Source organism: Meles meles, chromosome 10 (genome assembly GCF_922984935.1).
Source record: "Meles meles chromosome 10, mMelMel3.1 paternal haplotype, whole genome shotgun sequence".
In the NCBI taxonomy this organism is placed as follows: Eukaryota; Metazoa; Chordata; class Mammalia; order Carnivora; family Mustelidae; genus Meles; species Meles meles.
The window spans coordinates 87,243,795-87,263,774 of NC_060075.1; the positions used below are offsets into that span (position 1 = coordinate 87,243,795).

General features: G+C 43.6%; 2 protein-coding genes across 2 annotated transcripts in view; one reads left to right on the forward strand and one right to left on the reverse strand.

Annotated features, from left to right (window-relative positions):
- The window catches only part of FBXL13 (F-box and leucine rich repeat protein 13), a 233,922-nt gene extending 216,670 nt beyond the window's left edge, over positions 1 to 17,252 (reverse strand). Inside the window, exons 1-3 of the mRNA XM_046020438.1 lie at positions 17,085 to 17,252; positions 3,585 to 3,688; positions 3,034 to 3,124 (exon numbers count right to left, since the gene is read on the reverse strand). Of these exons, the coding sequence (XP_045876394.1) occupies positions 3,034 to 3,124; positions 3,585 to 3,688; positions 17,085 to 17,159 (270 nt within the window). The 5' untranslated portion in view covers positions 17,160 to 17,252. The remainder of the gene's footprint in view (positions 1 to 3,033; positions 3,125 to 3,584; positions 3,689 to 17,084) is intronic.
- Positions 17,253 to 17,527: 275 nt separating this feature from the next.
- Positions 17,528 to 19,980, forward strand: part of ARMC10 (armadillo repeat containing 10) — a 40,622-nt gene continuing 38,169 nt past the window's right edge. Inside the window, exon 1 of the mRNA XM_046020443.1 lies at positions 17,528 to 17,816. Coding sequence (XP_045876399.1) covers positions 17,678 to 17,816 — 139 coding nt within the window. The 5' untranslated portion in view covers positions 17,528 to 17,677. The remainder of the gene's footprint in view (positions 17,817 to 19,980) is intronic.

Here is a 19,980-nt window from a genome sequence, read left to right on the forward strand (position 1 = left end):
CCAGCAATTGCACTACTGGGTATTTACCTCAAAGATACAGGTGTAGTGAAAAGAAGGGCCATATGCACCCCAGTGTTCATAGCAGCAATGTCCACAATAGCCAAACTATGGAAGGAACCGAAATCCCCTTTAATAGATGAATGCATAAAGATCTCCATATATACAATGGAATATTACTCAGCCATCAGAAAGGATGAATACCCAATATTTGCATCAACATGGACGGAACTGGAGGAGGTTATTCTACATGAAATAAGTTAAACAGAGAAAGACAATTATCATATGGTTTCATTTCTTTGTGGAACATAAGGAATAGCATGGAGGACAATAGGAGAAGGAAGGGAAAAACAAGGGAGGAAATCAGAGGGGGAGAGGACCCATGAAAGACCATGGACTCTGGAAATCAAACTGAGGGTTTTAGAGGAATGGGAATGGTGGTGTGGGAATGGGTTAGCCCAGTGATGGGTATTAAGGAGGACACATATTGCATGGAGCACTGGGTGTTACACTCAAACAATGAATCACAGAACACTACATCAAAAATTAATGATGGGGACGCCTGGGTGGCTCAGTTGGTTGGACGACTGCCTTCGGCTCTGGTCATGATCCCGGACTTCCAGGATCGAGTCCCGCATCGGGCTCCCAGCTCCACAGGGAGTCTGCTTCTCCCTCTGACCTTCTCCTTGCTCGTGCTCTCACTGTCTCTCTCTCTTAAATAAATAAATAAATAAATCTTTAAAAAAAAAAATTAATGATGTACTGTATGGTGACTAATATAATATAGTAAAAAAATTATAAAGAAAAAAATGTTTTGTCAAAACATTAAAAACTCTCTTACCAGCAATTATAGCCGTTTAAGAAACTGTATGGGAGAGAAAAATGGGGGAAAAACCCAACAAGGCTGATATTTGCTATACTGTAATGGAAAATACTGGAAACTTTAAGGATTAAAGTATTCTTTGTAAAAAAATTTTTTTCATTTTCCTCTGAGGGTGAAGGAGAAAAAAATTAGTATATTTTCAACTGTGGTTGAACCCTCTAACTCAGCAATCCTAGGCACCTGGAGATTTACCTGGATATTTCTATTTTTCCTACCTTATAATATGAAGCAGGCATCTTTTCTATGCCTTGGTGAGTTGTCATACTCCTTTCTAAGTCCGGATGAGCTTCCCATAGTTTTCCCTTTGCACTTTCAACATCATGAAATATCTCTGAGAATTCCTTTTCTAATAAAACTATGGTATCTCGGGGTGCCTGGGTGGCTCAGTGGGTTAAAGCCTCTGCCTTCGGATCAGGTCCTGGGTCTCAGACCCTGGGATCTCAGGGTCCTGGGATGGAGCCCCGCATCGGGCTCTCTGCTCAGCAGGAAGCCTGCTTCCTCCTCTCTCTCTGCCTGCCTGTCTGCCTGCTTGTGATCTCTGTCTGTCAAATAAATAAATAAATAAATCTCTAAAAAAAAAAACAACAACAACAACAAAAACTATGGTATCTCAGAATTCCCTGCAATTCTTGAAAAGATTCTCTATAGGCTTCTAGCTACACATTGGGCATAATCTGATTATATTTTGTAAGATCACTTTCAAGATATTGACAATGAAGTAGACCCCTCTACCCTTCTACCCCAGGTTGTTAGTAATTTTAATATCTTATAGCAATGATGTTTAAGCTTTTCTCATATGACATTATACTCAAAGTGGAATTATTCTAGAGTGTAAGGCAGGGATGAGAGACCTAGAATCCCATTCTCTGGGTCTCCCCCTCAGCTCCTGAGGTGACGACCCCCCCAAAACACCTCCAAAAATACAGTTTGCAGATATCTGCACTTGATAGTAGATAGAGTCCATGGCTGATAAAGTGAAGTCATTAAGACTTAAGACATCCACACACCATGATGCAGATCAACTAGGATTCGTCCTGTGGGTTCTTCCCAGCATGCTGGTCCTCTGAATCATCCCAGCCTTGGCAGAAATATCCTATACGTCCCTTGCTGTCTCTCTGTTGCAGACCCCTGATTAGAATCCAGTGCTACCCTCCACCCAGCCTTCCAACTGATGCCTCAGACTGATCTGGCTCTCAGCATCCTCCGTGACCGGGCTTCTGATGCCACCTTCAGTGCCTGACGTCACCAGCAACTCCCAAGTGCTGCCTATGCTTTCCGAGACATCAGCCCAGGATCTAGAGGTATCACACGGGGTTCTACCCACCCGTAATTTGCGTTGGTATTTCTCTCCCCACATGCCTTTTGCTATTTTAGCTTCTCTCAGATACACAGTCTTTGTTCTAAAAGGCTCCATGTCCTGAATTACTTCCTTGCCCTCTTTACAAGGTCAAAACCAGCTGTTGGAGTTGGTCATTCCTTTCATTAACAATCGGGTCTGGGGGCCACCTGGGTGACTCAATCGTTAAGTGTCTGCCTTCAGCTCAGGTCATGATCCTAGGGTCCTGGGTTCAAGCCCCGCATCGGGCTCCCTGCACGGTAGGGAACCTGCTTCTCCCTCTCCCACTCCCCGGGCCTGCGTTCCCTATCCCGCTGTCTCTCAAATAAATACAACCTCAAAAAACAAAAAACCATCAGGTCTGGCTTTTAAGTTGGACCTCATTAATATCTGGCCCTATCTTTAGAAGCATAATCCCGGGGCAGATGGCAAAGAGAATGGAGAAGGGGTAGAAGATAGAAGGAAGTAGATTAGAACAGAAAGAAATTATCCTTCTTTAAAGCTTTCCATTATGCTGTGTTTATCATTATAAAGATGCAAGAGAGGAGGAGGAGGAGAAAGAGGAAAGGAGGAAATATAAAGATTTTCTCAGAAGTGAAAGAATAAAGGCTTGGTAAATGCTTCTTGAAAGTTTGGGGAGGTTACTATGAACGTGGCTCTGTGTGTGTGTGTGTGTGTGTGTGTGTGTGATGTTCCTTCACTTTTCTGAATGCCTCCAATTCCAAAACACTTTGACCTCATACATGTTATAAAATCTAATGCCATTTGAGAACTTCCAACAAAACTTATTTTTAAATGTTTGATTACTAATACTGACCAGCTGATCATCCAGTCCAAAGAGTTGCTCCATGTAAGTTTCAGACAATCTCCGAATTTTTGGCCTCATTGATGGATCGATGCACATATCCCTTTAATAAAATCATCAAACAGAGGCAGACATTTCATTTCATAGTCGCTAGTTTTATCATTAAATCAGCAATTTCAATCAGTGATTCCATGGGTGTAGGGGAAGGAAGAGACACTTTGGGGAGAAGCATATCAAAATCACCTGCAGGGCTTTTTCAAACTACCCCCTCCTCAAGATTTTGCTGTGCATCTCAAGAGGGCATACCTCCCTTTCTTCACCCCCAACTTGAAATATCTGCCCTGTGAGGACTTGATTGATGAGAAAGGGCTATATTTCTCCACTAAGAACCAGTGGGCAAACTGTTCCTATTGACGTCTTTGGGACTTACAAGCCTGTGGAGGGATTCTTAAGCCATCTTGAAAATGGAAGCGTTCATTGGCAAGACCTCTTTGTTACCACACAATGAGGGTTTTACTTTCAAAATAAAATATCTCCCTACTGTAAAGCAAAGCAATTCTCACCAGAGAAGACTTTCAAGACCATTTTCCATGATAGTAATGATCATTTTCTGTAAATATTTCAGCGGATCCTCAGGACATGTAATAAGTAGACCGCATAGCAGAGCCTAGGGAAAATGAAATAAATCACTCTTCCTGGATTTGTGTGTTCTTACTAAACAGCAGATGGGCTTCTCTCCTACAATTACAAAGTTAAATAATGTGACAGTTTTTTAGGTCAACATGCCCCTCTTTTTATCCAGTGTTAATATTTTGTTGAAGTCAAACTAGAATGCTTCCCTTTACTATTGAAAGAAAAATCCATTGTCAGCGACACAATAGGGTTGCTGCTTAGTGTTTTCCCTTATGTGAGCGGAGCTTTGTAGCCAAATCGAAGACATAGTTCTGGTACTTTTGATCAGTGGGTTCTACCTTTTTAAGGATGAAGATCCCTGATAGACTTCTTTCTCCCCCAAAGCTAGAGAATATAATTGCACAAGAGGTCAGTGATTCTCATCACAGTTGCAAGATGAATGTAAATAGTATTCTGTGACCTAAGGGCTGAAGTCTTCTATTACCCAGTGGCCAGACTTCCGACAGCTCCCTGAACAGTCCAGACGACAGGCCCTTCTGCCTTCTGGCACTTTAGGGCCTGAGTCCCCCAGAATACTGAGTTTCTCTACTCCCCACTCCTCGCCACGTCATTCATTCTGTTGCAGCACCCCGAGAACATGTGCCTCAGAATCACTTGGGGGTTGAACAAGTGAAGATGGGGCCCGGGAGCTGCATTTTGAAGAGCTCCCCAGGTGACTCTTAAACACACTAAAGTCTGAGAATCAGGGCCTAAACGGAGCGCAGCATTAAGGTGGTTTTTTTAAGTTGGGATCTAATTAATGAATATGAGAAATTACTTATTTCTTTATATTTCTAAGTTCCACAAATTAGAAAACGACAGTCCCTGAAGAGTTATCCTGCAGAAGTCAAATCAAGTCAAAAGGATAAGCCTCTGGAACACTAGTAAAGGCATAAGGAACTAGCAGAGTTCAAACGTTCACCTTCTGGGTAAGAAATCTCATTGTTCATGTTCCCGCTGGGCAAAATAAAACAGGCTGAGGCTTTACAGAATTAATGCGTAAATGCTACATAGCCGTGTGCTAATAAGAAAATCATAATTAGTGAACCAATAGCTTTTTTCCTGCCCAATGAAAATAAAAATTACAAAACCACTAGCTTGGTCTTTATAAGCAGAGGCAAAATATGCAAACATTCCCACAAGATGAATGTTTGACTCTCAGAAAACATCAGTTAGGGCTTTATCAATGCTAGGTTTCTTAGTGAAAACTTACACAACGAAAAACAAAAAAGACCGTAACTTAATTATCTAGATTGACTTTTTCAAGCTTATAGTTTCACAAAACAAGTGTGCAAATCCTCCACTTTCTTTTGGTTCTGCCTAACTCCATTCCCAATATTTTTCAAATATTCTGTACGGTGTCTGGGGACTGATGACGAACGTAGGTTTCTTCAAGACAATTATTTCTTTTTTCTTTTTTTTCTATTTTTTAAGGTTTCATTGATTTATTTTAGAGGCTGGGGGCAAAGTGAGAGGGAAAGTCTTAAGCAGACTTTGCGCTGAGCATGGAGGCCAACGTGGGGCTCAGTCTCACGACCTTGAGATCATGACCGGAGACCAAACCAAGAGCTGAAACCAACTGTGGCACCCAGGCCCCCCGAGGACAGTTGTTTCTACTTCTTTCTACTACTACCCATCTTTCAAGGAACAAGATAACGCAGTAGCTGGAGTCCACTGGGTTTAAATCCTGGATCTGCAACCTTCTAATATGGAACCTTGGACAAGTTACTCCTCTGTTCCTGTTTCCTTACCTATACATGGGATCATAAAGGTACATATGTCATAGACTATCATGAGAATTAAATGACTAATGTATGTGAAGTACTTTGAATAGTGTCTAGCATAAAATAAGTACTCAATAGATAATGATAATAAGCCATCACTATTTTTAACCGTTCTACTGCTAGTTATTACCTCCATTAGAGGGAAAGACTTGAGCAAAGAGAAAAGAAAATCAAAACTATTCCTTTGTACATTCAAAGCCAGTGGGATGACAGAGGGATTGACTTCATACCAAGCCTAATGGAAAAGATTAGGACAAATGTATTTGGAGGGAAATGATTAGGAGAGAGAACTTGATAGAACAATCGTTTAAACATAGATAGTAAGACAGTAACTGTCTATGAGAACTGTGGGTAGATATAAAACACTTAAGAGAGCAAGTCCTATTTTTTTTTAAGATTTTATTTTTAAATCATTTTTACACCCAACATGGAGCTTGAAATCACATCCCCGAGATCAAGAATTGCATGTTCCATCGGCCAACTGAGCAAGCCAGGCACCCCGAGAGCAAGTCTTATTTAGCTTTTCAGATTGCAGATAAGTATGGTAAAATATACTAAGGGCCTATGTAGCAATGCGGAAATTAATTGCTTCATGAGTGCAAAGGTAAAATGATTGCAAAAGGTTTGTGAAGCCCTCAATAGTTGGAGAGACTTCCAAGGATCAAGGAAGGTTTGGGCAGAAGGTTTACAGGTAGGGTCTTTCTCTCGGCAAGAGCAAAGCCTCATGGGCAAAGACCAGTTTGGCTGGAGTAAAGGGTTCACGTGAGAAAGAAGCAGACATAGCCATTCTGTGAAGAAGCCAGAATTCTATACCAAGACCTGGGACTGGGTGCTCCTCTAGAATCTTCTAGGCCATTCATGATCAAACCCCAGCAAGATCAATCACATGGCCAAAGGCTAAACGTCAGAGCTTCATGGCTCATTTTGCTTCCTAATATCCCACTAGGGATGACCTGGACTTTTAGAGGGTATATTCTTGTTTCTGGGTTTCACAGAGGAGGCAAAGAAGGGCCAGGTGATTCACAGAGTGAGTAAACTACAAACTCAGAGCTCATCCCTTGCCCATAGCATGCACTCACACAAAATTGTCCACATGTGTATCTTCCTCCAGAACTTGAGGGATTTTTTTTCCCCACATTATCTATCTGGAAATATTTTATGCATATGCAAACCCACAAACACATTCTTCTTTTATGGTAGAATAGGGTGCCTTGGTGGCTCAGTTAGTTAAGGGTCTGGCTTCAGCTCAGGGTATGGTCCCAGGGTCATGAGATCAAGCCCCAGATTGGTCTACTTGCTCAGTGGGGAATCTGCTTCTCCCTCTACTTCTGCCCCTCCCCCAGTTTGTGCGCTCGCTCGCTCTCTCTCTCTCTCTCAAATAAATAAAATCTTTAAATAAATAAATAGATGGCAGAATAACCAACATAGAGTTTTCACCTTGTTTGTTTGGGTTTTTTTTTAGGTGAAGATTGCTTTTAAAAATGCAACGTCAGAATCACAAAGTTACAGAAACCCTTTCCTTAGGAATAGGTTTAAGTTTCTTTTTTTCTTTTTAAAAGAATGTATTTATTTATATGACAGAGAGAGAGAGAGAAAGCATGAGAAGGGGATAGGGAAGCAGGCTCCCCGCTGAACAGGGAGCACGATGGGGGGCTCCATCCCAGGACCCTGGGACCATGACCTGAGCTGAGCTGAAGACAAACGCTTAACCAACTGAGGCACCCAGGTGCCCTGGAATAGGTTTAAGTTTCTGTTCAAAGTCTCTTGTACCTCCCTAAGTCCCCCAAACAAGCCCCATGTGACATCTCACAAACACTTGCCATCCCCAGCTCTGGTAGAAATGGAGTTGGCATGCCATTGTGCCATTTGAGGGGACCACTTAATTTGTTTCTGTGAAAGTTAATAAGTTAAAAATGTGAAAATGCAAAAGTTTCTGTGTCTTCTTGACATTTAAATAGAGGGTGCCAAATTTTTACTTTAGAAACTCCATAACTGAAAATATAGTGAAGATTAATGAAAAGGGTCAGATGGGTTTGGCCGTTCAGGAGAGACCTCAGGGAGAGGAAGATGCCCCTTGAGGGGTTTTAAGTCAGAGTCGACCTGTGAGGAGACAGTTTCCATGAGGTGAGAGCAAGACAATGGATTCTGATACCTGCTGGGTTGCACCGGGCTCGACAGGGAGGCACCCACCAGCTGTGGAATCCCTAGACAAGTGAATTGTTACTGGAGAAAAAAAATAATCATATATTTTTTTGGTTATTTAAGTGTTCCACAAATTTTCCTCTGGAACTACATCTGTGAATTGGGGGGCTGGGCTAAGGGAACTCAGCAAACATAACTGCCCTCAAGAGAAGCCACAACCTTTTAGCCCCAAGGTCCCATAAAATGAGTCAGGGTATCCAGTTCCTTCTGTTCCACATTGGCTGGCAGTCTCTTGCTCCCATAGTCAATAGCTCCTCATTCTTGCCTCTCTAGCAAATATTTGCAGCTGTTAGTCCCTAAAAGAAAATAGCCAGGAATAGTCTATGTAATATAGAAATAAATTCAATATTTTAAAAATACAAATTGGGATCAATCATGAGAGAAACATAAAACAGAAATATAAAAATTTAAAAAGTTTTATAGTATTTCTAAAAATAGAACACTTTGCATAAGGACCATGATTTGTAACTTAAATACGCCCTCTGCTGGTAATATCTAGTTTTGCAAACTGAATCAAACAAATGTGATCTTCGGTTTCTGCTCTCACAGACAACCCCTCCAAGTAGATGTTTAATAATTTGGTAGACACTTTACCCATAGTATCTCCCCCATCTCTGGTCCCGTGGGGTAGGCCTTGTCTGTATGCAGTGTGCTTGCTCCTGACTCGTAGAAAACAGAGAGAGAAACTGATCTCTAAATATTACTGACAAAGTATGTCTGAAATTCTACCAAATTCTACCAATAAGGCTTCATCGTGTATTGTCCCTATCTTAATATCTTTTTAAATACAAATGTCTCGGGGTGCCTGAGTGGCTCAGTGTTAAAGCCTCTGCCTTCAGCTCAGCTCATGATCCTGGAGTCCTGGGATCAGAGTCTTGCATCGGGTTCTCTGCTCAGTGGGGGGCCTGCTTCCTCCTCTCTCTCTGCCTGCCTCTCTGCCTACTTGTGATCTCTGTCTGTGAAATAAATAAATAAAATCTTTTAAAAAGTCTTTAATAAATAAATACAAATGTTTCTTGTAAGGAATATATCCAAGGAGATGTCCACAGTGGTGGGGTGAGTATTTCAGAGTTCTCAGAAATATCTCAGTGAGTGAAGAACCAAAAGATAATTCTCAGTTTTCCCACAGTTCCATCTAGGTGCAGGCTCTGAGTCTCCACAGGCAGACATTTTTAAAAAACCTTTGAATTTCTAAAATATGCTTTTCCTGAATTTAAAATGGTATATAGAGAGTAAAACTTTTATTGCCCACATTTACAAGTATTTGATCAATCAGTTCATTTATTTCAAACCGAGAATTAAAGCTTAAAAATACTTGCCTCCAAGGTCTTAAAAAAAAAAACACCAAAACCCTTCTATTTCTCAATGTTTCTATCTCTTGTATAAACAGTACAGTCCTTCTATTTCTTGATGTTTCTATCTCTTGTACAAACAGTACATGTAGATTACATGGAAGGCATATTAGATACTGGTGGTCCAGTATCTAATAGACCAGCTTGTTTCAACATGAGGCTATGAACCATGAAGGAGGATATTATTTTGGGACAGAAAACAACTGTGGTGATTAATCACAGTGATTTCAAATTCATCTTGTGAAATCAGGAAAAAAAAAAAAAATCTTTAATCCCCCCCCCCAAGTTCATGAGAATCCCAAAATATATCCACATAGGACCAGAACTGTTCTTTGATGTTGCAGGATGGGTGGAAAGGGAAGAAGCAGAGCTCTCTTCTCCCAGTGCCCCTTCTCCGGCCATAGAGCCTTCCTCCTAGGAGTCAGGACAACCCTGGGATTCTGCTAACACAGAACCAAAAAACCTTTGGAATCTACCAGCATGCAATTAGGCACTCACAGGCCTGCCTGCAAACTGAACCAAAGTGAGAGGGTTTTATGAAAGTGCTAGTTGGGGCAGACACTGAGCCATCTAGGAATGAGGTGTCCAGGAGACCGCAGTCATGTGGCCAGAGCCAAAGGGATCTCATCCCAGGGAGACCAGACGCAGGCCTGCAACAGGCCAGCCAGCTGTACCTGGGATGAGAAACCGGAGCTTCCCAGTAATAAATGCTTTTCTGCTCCCTGTGCTTTCTTTATTGCTTTCTAGTTTATTTGGTAACAGTATGCAAAAGCAAAACAGGGGATATTTTTTCCTATATTTAGGCCAGCATTTGAGTATTTTCTTTTAATATAGGAACATTTTTTTTTATTATAAAAACAGTATATGGTCTATGCAATTTGGAAAATTCAGAGAAAATATAAAGAAGAAAATAAAAATCATCCATCATCCTGCCAACCAGAAATAATCTCTAATAAAACTTTTAACTTCAGTCTTTCCACAATGCATATATTTTTTACAAAGTAAATTTTTAAATTATAGTTTTACAAATTAAAATGAGGATTATGTATTGTTATTGTATATCTTTTGTGGGGGTTATCCCTTTTTTTGTTCTTGGTTGTGAAACATTTTTCCATGTCTGGTCAAAATTCTTCAAAACATCATGTACTGGTCCGCCTGGGTGGCTCAATCAGTTAAGCATCTGCCTTCAGCTCAGGTCATGATCTCAGGGTCCTGGGATGGCGTCGTGTCAGGGTCCCTGCTCAGGGGGGAGTCTGCTTCTCCCTCTCCCTCCGCCCCTCCCTCCACATTCATGCTCTCTCTCTCAAATAAATAAATAAAATCTTCTTTAAAATTTAAAAAAAAAACCCATCATGTATTGAGGTTGGTAATCTACTACAAAAAATAGTACCATAAATTTTTATAACTTCTAAATGGTTGGCCATCTAAGTTGTTTCAAGCTTTGTCCCATTATTAAAAATTATATGATGTAATATTTTCACTATTAATGATGAAATGTACATATCTTCATCTCTGACTACTTTGTTAGGATAGATTGCAAGAAGAATATAGAATCAGGAGGTATGGGGTTTTTTTGTTTGTTTTAAAGATTTTATTTACTTATTTGACAGAGAGAGATCACAAGTAGGCAGAGAGGCAGGCAGAGAGAGGAGGAAGCAGGCTCCCTGCTGAGCAGAGAGCACGATGCGGGTCTACATACCAGGACCCTGAGATCATGACCTGAGCGGAAGGCAGAGGCTTAACCCACTGAGCCACCCAGGCCCCAGTAGGTATGTTTTGAAGCTCTTCGTACATATCTCAAAATTGTTTTCTAAAAAGGTATTATCAATTTATACTCTCATTAACAGCCAATATGAGTGTCTATTTTACCTTGCCAGCACTGATAATTATAAAATTCTAATTTTTGATTTGATGGCTGGAAAACAGTAATTCATTTCATCTACACTTTGTTTTGCCAGTGCAGTTAAATAGTTTTCTTCCACTGACTAGCTGTTATGGGCTAATTGTGTTCCCTCAAAATTCATGTGTTTAGTGTGATGCTATTTGGAGATGGGACCTCTAGAAGGTATTCAGGGCTGGATGAGGTCATGAGAATAGGGTCCTCATGATAGAATTAGCACTGTTATAAAGAGAGACACCAGCTAGCTTGCTCGCTCTCTGCCATGGGAGGACACAGTGAGAAGGCAGGTTCTGCAAGCCGAGATGGGTGCCATCACCAGAACCCACCCATGTAGGCACCCTCATTTCACACTTTGAGCCTCCGGAACTATGAGAAGACAAATTTCTGTGACTTAAGCCCCCCAGTACAATGGTATTTTATTATGGCAGCCCAGGCAGACTAAGACACTAGCCATCTCTGATTTTGCATACATTTTATTTGTTCTTTATTGGGATGGGCTTCATTTAGATAGGATTAGGGAGGTAGTTATAACCCTATCCAAAGAGAGACAACCCCAGAGAATGAGAACTCCAGAAGGACCGAACCAAGGCCACCTGTTGAATCTCCATTTGTGTCACTGAAAGTCTCCCCTAGAGTCCTTCTCAGCTATGGGGTTTATTTTGTTTTGTTTGTTTTGTTGAGAGAGAGAGAACACATGCGCACCAGGGCGGGTGGGGGGAGGGGCAGAGGGAGAGAGCAAATCTTAGGCAGGCTCCACATCCACCACAGAGCCCAAGGCGGGGTTCGATCTCATGACCCCGAGATCAAGACTTGAGCCAAAATCAAGAGTAGGATGCTTAACTGACAGAGCCACCCAGGCGCCCCTCCACTGTGGGTTTAAAGGGGTTTGTGGTTTGAAACAACGAACCACATCAACGGTTAGTCCATTCAGGCTGCTGTAACAGAACACTATAGACTGAGTGACTTATAAACAACAGAAACTTCTCAATAGAAATTTATTTCTAGAAGCTGGGAAGTCCACGATCCAAGTACGGGAAGATTCTGTGTCTGCTGAGAGGTGCTTCCTGGTTCACAGACAGCTGTCTTCTCACAGTGCCCTCACATGATGGATGGGAGAGGGCTGTCCCTCGGGCCTCCGTTATAAGGGCACTAATCCCATTCATGAGGGCTTCATGACTTAATCAACTCCCAAAGGCCTCATCTCCAAATACCATGACATGGGAGATTAGGCCTCAACATAGGAATCTGGGGAGACAGAATATTCCATTGATAGAATGCTTTCATCAGTTTTTTCATTTTCACAATAAAATCTATTTTTTAGATTTGAAAATAGACATCAATTTCCTTTGGTGTGTGAAAACAGCTGTTCCACGTGTGACCCCGCTGATCGCCGGGAAGGAGGAAACCACGTTGATTGGCCATTAGACCGCTCCTCCACCCTCACTGTGCCACTCAGGCTTTTCCTGAAGTTCTAGAAGCTTGTGCCCTTGAAAAGTACAACCTTAGAGACACAATGATCATTTCCGGGTCTAAGGTAATTTTCCTTGGCTTATTACATGTTAATATAGTCTACACCTACACTGTCTAATATAGTAGGAACTAATTACATGTGGCTATTGAGTACTTCAAACATGGCTAGTCCAAATTGAGATGGGCTGTTTAAGTGTAAAATACACACCCAAAATTGAAGGCTTAATATGATTCTATTTATATTGAGTCCATGTTGAAATGATTATATTCTGGACAGATTGGTTTTATAAAATATATTATTAAAATTAGCTTCACACATTTATAGTTTCTTTATTGTTTCACAGGACACCCAAATAGATAAATGCACAGAGAATGCAAGAGAAACGTCTGGACTAAAGACAGCTTCAGATTCACAGCTGCAAGTGCCTAAAGCCACTGAGAAATTTTCTACTAGAACATGGTAGATGCCCAGCAAACATTTGCAGATGGAGTGGTCTGATGTCCCCTCCTTACCACTCTTGCTGTTCCCCAAGAAAAAAAAGGCTGGCTGGTGCCAAGACCCTAATTTTTTGTTTGAAAAATGTTACCTGACTAACATGAGTTGAACATACAATCCAATGGTCTTTGAGATGGGTGTACAAATCTCTAGGAACCCCAAACCATGTCTCTTGTGGGCATGGGATAATCAGCTGTGGCTCCCAGGGCTGCACACTTCCCCACAGACATCCAGAGATGGTGTATCTCTGTCCTGGCACTCCAACCAGCAACCTGACATCAACTGGCCTGATGACATCTTGCCTTCTCTCGTGATTACCACCACCCACATTGTCACAGACACTGTGGCCAGAGAACCTTATTGTTGGAAGCCAATAAGAGCTGGACCACCAGGGACAGAGATAATTCAGTTTCCCTGAAGCATATGGTCTATGTGGGGAAGAGGGAGGTTATAGAAGAATATAAGAAATATTAGAAGAAAGAGGGAAATGCAACAAAGAGTTGTGTGGGCAACTCTTTAATGTCCAGTGTCCATCTAATCCTGGGGAACACAGAAAGGGAAGAGGAAAAGAAGGGATAAATATGTAGAAAGGTTGAAACCCACTTACTGGGTTTCAGACTGGGTTACAGACTGGGTTACAGACACTGCTGTGATTCCCATCTTATTTGTCCACATAATGCTTGTAACTGCAACTTGATCCCAGATTCCCCTTGTATGAGCAAGCCACGTGTGGCTAATTGTATGGCCATGGCAATATCTCCCATCCCACAGGCTATTGTCACAACGTGACTTTAATATGCCTCCCACCACGAAGTGGGGTCTATATTCCCTCCTCTTAAATCTCGGTGAAATAATGTTATGTTGACTTCTGAGCCGAGGTCACACATGGTGGTATAACTTCTACCTAGTTCTCTGGAGATGCTTGCTCTTAGAACTGCGCCGCCATACTGTGTGGAAGTCCAAGTTGCTCATGAAGAGGCCCATTTGGAGAAACCAAGCCTCCTGGCTCACAGACAGAGCTGACCCTCTGCCCCCAACCAAGGCCCAGCATCAACTTGCCAGGTATGTGAGCAAACCATCTTGAAAGTGGGTCTTTAATTCCTGTTCATCCACCCCAGATGGTACCACATGGAGCAGAGACAAGCTCGCCCTGAAAAACCTTTCAGAATTCAGATTTTTGAGCAAACGAAATGATTCTTGCTGCTTTAAGCCACTAAGTTTTGCAGCTGTATTACACGGCAGTGGATAACTGATACAGTGAGCAAATAGAAAAGAACTACATAGCCCAATCAAACCTGTCTAGCGTCCGTCCCTAGCTATGTACATTATGAGCAAAAACACCCAGCCATTACTATCCTTTAACATTTTATTATGGAAAACTTCAAACATACAGAAAGTAAACGAGTATCATGAACCCCTATGAACCCATCACTCAGTTTCAACAATTACCCCATTCAGTGAGTCTTCAAAGTTATTCATGTTAACAATGATTTTAAAAATAACAACACTTTAAAGAAAACAGGAAATGGTAGATAAAATGGATGAAAACATGCAAAATTTTCATCAAAATGTATAAAAAAGAATCAACTGATAATCCTGAAATGGAAAAATATACTGTTGGAAATTAAGAGTCCAGTTGATATTTTTAATAGTAGACAGGACACAGCATAAAACAGAATCAATAAACTTGAAGACAGTGAAAAATATCCAAGCTTGAGCACAAAGGGAAAAAGAAGGAAAAAAACAGAACAGGGGGGAAAAAACGAAAAAAGCCTAACATATTGATGATTGGAGTCCCAGAAGGAGAAGAGAGAATTGGGTAGAAACATTTGAAAATGATCAAAAACGTTCTAAAACTGATGACAAATATCAATCAATAGAATCGGTATTTAAGTCGGTAAGTCAAGCAGGGTGTTTTGTTTCGGTTTTTAAATCAGCCTCTGTGCAAGCACTTGCAGGGAAATGATACTCAGGTTTTATTTAAGATAGGTAGGTGAAATTCAGAAGAGGTTGAGTATACAGGAAATCTCTGATAAAAAAAAAAATTAGGTCTTCCAAAGTTTGCAGAAGATGGGTTTTAGAAGATCATTAGTCCTGTCAAATTGGGTCAGATGAAGAACTACGCAGGCATAAGAGGCACAGGGCAATTCATCCTGATACTCTCCTGGGGAAGCGAGTAACCAGGTTAAGGTGGGAGTATGGGCCTGGGGAAAACTGCTCCCTTGCTCCTACTGCTAATGTGGAACCAGAAGGGAGAGAAGGACTCCTTATGAGAATATCGCCTTAGGCAAAGGGCTCTACTGAAGGCCTCTCTCCTCTTGAAGCAATGTGGTAGGTTGGGGAGCAAGGGGGGGTTCATACCCAAAGGAGGGACCAAGGATCCTCTACCAGCCTCCTAGTGTTATGGCGAGTGGAGAGCAAGATGAGGAGAGGCTATCACTTCCCTGATGTTCCCTGACCCTCAACTCAAGTCCACTTCTGCTACCCACTCCACAGCCAATCTAGACCGAGTCATCACTCAGAAGAGCTCGATCCTAAAATCTTAAATACAAACATTCCGCTTTCTGACCCCTACCCTCCTACTCTTCCAGCTCCCTCCCTCCACTACTCCCTCTATCCCTCTTTACTCCTTAAGAACCTCCACTTTCTGAACTGTTCTCACTTCCTACCTAGTCCCTCCGCCCATCCCTCAGACGCTCTAAAAAGCTTAGCTCCTTCGCCGCCACCGCCTCTCCAAACTGTGTGTCTAGCAAACACCTATCCTGGATGAAGTCAACTCTTATTTCTATACCTACATCCGGTTTACTGACTGCAACTTAAGAAAATCACTCAGTAGGGAAGATGAGTACCGTGCTCTCTACATATTTTCAAACATAATTGGATGGAAGTAAAACACGAATGAAACTCCGCAGAAAAAAAATAAAACAATACAGAGGTATATGGCAAAAATTTTTAAAAAATAAAGCCGCCCCCCCAAACATTTGCTTTAAAAGTTTTGCGTACGTTCTATGCATGCATTATTGTCTTAAATGTACCTAGATATATGTACCTACATATACATACACACACATATACATATGTATATGAAATCAGAGTGGCTACGTTGTAGTAGACACTTCTGGGGAAACTCGCTTTTTTCCCCCTCTTTTAAAATATGTCTTGGAAAGCTCTTCTTCTCAAAAAGTACATAGATACTTTATATACTATCCCATTCCCTTCTTCGTATATAAGTTACTTGCTATTTTCACGATAATGAAGCTTCCCAGATACAGTGAATGTCTATGTCTGAAGTGGATCTCTAGAAGTCAAATGTTTGGTCAAAGGGTGTATGTATTTAACATTTTAATAAATACTTCTAAATTACCATTCAGAAAGGCTCTACCAAATTGCCCTCCCAACTGCACAAGAGCCTTACCATCCCCAGCAGGCCTCTCAACACTGGCTGGCTCCCCTCTTCTTTCCTTCCCTAGACTTCTCTCCCCCTTAATCTCCACATACCTTAACTCTGCTCCAAACCCCTTCTGCTGCCTCCAAATGTACACATTCTTAGCAAATATCTCACCAAATATTTGTAGAGAAAATGGAAGTTACTTGGCGTCCTACCCCCAAAACAACAAAACCGACCCACCCCTCTCCTTCCTCCTAATGACCGGGTAGGGTAGTCTCCTCGGGTTAGGGCAATCCCGGCTGTGGGCTCCTTCCCTTCACGAACGGTTGGCTGCCTTCCGTTTAGAGGTCTTCAGCTTACCTGAAATCTAACACAGGCTCACCGCGTGCCAAATCCACCATACCTCCTCTTAGGTGACAATACTGCCCACTCTCTTCATAAAGCCACACTCTTCTAATTTTGCTCCTCTGTCTCTACAACACTTTTTCCGCTGTTCTCCTCGGTCCTCAGGCCCCTCTTGACCAAACCTTAAAGTTTGGAGTTTGCGGTTTCTGTCCCAGGGTCCCTGCGCTCTTTCTCGGGGTTCATGTCATCCTTCCTCTCCTTTCCGTCACCATCACCCCCTCTGTCTTCTCCTCTCTGATCTGTATCTTCAGCCCAGATGGCCAGTCTGTTCAAGGCTGACTTCATCCTCTCCCATTCCGCTCCTCGTACCCTCCACTCGCTCTCTGGCCAGACCCTAGCCCCTCCTCTGGGAAATCTTCTCCCTTTTAACTCCGCCGCCACGTGGCTCCAGTACCTCGCAGACCTGAGGAATGTAGTTCTCCTTGAAGTAGTTCCTCAGCCGGCGGTTGGCAGTGCGTAGCGAGGCCATGACCAGAGGCCCCACTGAAACTCCCCGCCGGCCCTCGGCGTCCCGGAAAGCAGGCGCTGCGCCCAGGCCGGGGTCTAGCGCGTCCCGGCGTTGCCCCGGCAACCGCGGGGCAGGGAGGGGCGGGCGCGGCGGCGTAAGGTCCGCGCCCCCTAGGCGGGGTGGGGGGCAAAGGAGCAGCCTGGAGGGCGGCGGGAGGAAGGCGGGCCTCGGGCCCCGCGGCAGCCAGCAGAAGTCCGCCTTCGGGCTGCGGCGGCGGCCCCCGGGGGGTCCCTTCAGGTCGCGCAATCCCTGAGGCTCTGGACTAGTCCTGCACCCCGCCCCGTCTCTGCCAAGCTGCTGGGACGCTCCGGGACCGCAGGGGGCGGTCTTGCTAGTCTGGCAGGGTCGTTTCCGGGAGGCGGAGCTCAGACCCTATTTCCTTTCTCCTCCGCGGGCTCGCGCTCGGCTGGCGGCAGGATCCGCGGGCTCCCGGGCCTCCTGCGCCAGGCCGAGCGCTGCGCCCCAGCCCCGGCTGCAGCATGGGCGGCGCCCGGGACGTGGGCTGGGTGGCGGCGGGCCTGGTCCTCGGGGCCGGCGCCTGCTACTGCATTTACAAGCTCACGCGGGGGCAGCGGCAAGGCGGCCGCGGATTTCGGCTGCGCCCTTCTCGCTCCGCAGGTGAGGCCACGGGATGCCCGGCAGGTGGCTGGGGACGGCGGACCGGGGCTGGGTGTTATCCCTGGGGTGAAGGTTGAAGACAGCGGGCGCTGGTGGCCTTCCCGTGCTCGCGGCCAGAGAAGCCGAGCCAGGGGAGGGCGGGAGGCTCGTGAGCACGGCCAGGTGGAGAAGCCAGGTGGTCGTCCCCTTGATGGGGTGGGTGTAAGGTCCTGAGTCGCCTCCTGCCTCCACTTAGTTCAAAATCCCGTGATGAAAAGTTGCCCACATTTTCCTGTCTGAGTGCGGCGTCACACCGGAGGATTGGCTGGGTTTCTCAAAAGCATGTCCATTGCGCCTCATGTTAAAGCTTGCTGCGGCCTTTGTGTTATCAAGGGGATTCTCCCTACGGTGGCGTGAGTGTTGCGGGGCCTGGAGCGGTAGACGAAATTGTGCCTGCGTTTGCCCTGGGAGAAGGAAAGCTGGAGGGGTAGTTCTGCCTCCTCTGCGCCAAGCCTCAGGGGGGTGGGGGGGAGATACCTTGAAGTCACTGTGGTTCATATACAAAATTGCAGAGAGATCCTGGAGATAACAGACCCCGACGTACATAGCAGTTTGAAACAGTTGCCTGCATGGGGAAGGAGGCTCCCCTCTCGGCAAAGAAGTGCAGGGTTAGGTTGCCGTCCAAAAGTCCCGATTGGTGCATTCGGGATTCTGAGGATTTGCTGGACGTTCTGGAGGGAAATTTCCGGTCATGGACGCTGTTACAGAAATAATTAAAAATGAAATCTCCTGCCAACCAAGAAATTCCTCTCTACAAATACAGAAAAGAACTAAAGTTTTATTGCTGAGTAAGCATTAAACTAGATTGCCGTGATCATCCCAGGCAGTCAGCTAATGGGATTGAAAGGAGAATTCTCACCCCTTTACGTACCTAGGCAGATAAAATCTATTTCATACCACCTGCATGTTATCCAGAAAGACAGTAACTTGTCTTTAACAGCACTATTTACACATAATTCATCCTAAATTCACTGGTAATTGACGTGGCAATTTGTGTCAGCTAATTGCTTTTATCCAAAGGGAAAATGAGACTTCTCAGCATCTTTATGACAAGCAGGTGGTCACAATATAGAATCAGGTGCCAAGGCTAAATTCAGAGATCTGGGCTCCACCTTTCTTGATGTTTACATTTTAAACAGATGACCCCAAAGCCCATAAGAAAGACTTCCTCGTGGTGTAAACTGGCAAGAGAGTTACTTAGCTTTTAAAAAGATGTCATTTATATTAAGGAGACGATTTACCGTTACAGCTGGCTTTTGAACAAGGGGAATGTGAACTGCACAGGGTTACTTACATGGAGATTTTTATTTTTCAGTATAGATACAGTTCTGTAAATGTATTTTCCTTATGATTTTAACATTCTAGCTTATTTTATTGTAATAATACAGTATATAAGGCATATCACATACAAAATATATGTTAACTGTTTTCAGTAAGGCTTTCAGTTAATGGCAGGCTATTAGTAGTTAAGTTTGGGGGAATCCAAAATTATACATGGATTTTGGCACCCCTAAACTCTGCATTGTTCGAGGGTCAGCTGTACAAGTTTACTCAAGGAAATACTCCGAGAAAACAGTAGGGAGAAGGTCTGTTTCCCTTTTGGGACAAAGGAAAAAGCAATTTTCAAAAAAAGGTTTTTATTTACCCTTACTCACAAAGCCCAATTTGTTGTCTGTGTGTGAGAGAGATTTCTGGATTTCAGATACCTTCTCACTTACCCTGATTGAACCAGGTGAACACTGACAAAGTCTTACTTTTAAACTTAATTTTACCCGTTCCAAAGTCACCCTTACCTTAAGTCAGGCACCTTACACAATAAGTTGCTCCTGGTCCCTTCTTCCTGAAACTACCTCTTTTTTTTTTTTTTTTAAAGATTTTATTTATTTATTTGACAGAAATCACAAGTAGGCAGAGAGGCAGAGGAGGGGTGGGGGAAGAAGGCTCCCTGTGGAGCAGAGAGGGGGTAGGGGAAGGGGGGGGAAGCAGGCTCCCCGTGAAGCAGAGAGCCCGATGTGGGGCTCGATCCCAGGACCCTGAGATCATGACCGAGCCGAAGACTGAGGCTTAACCCACTGAGCCACCCAGGCGCCCCACCCCTTTATCTTTGAAGAAGACGTGACAAGTA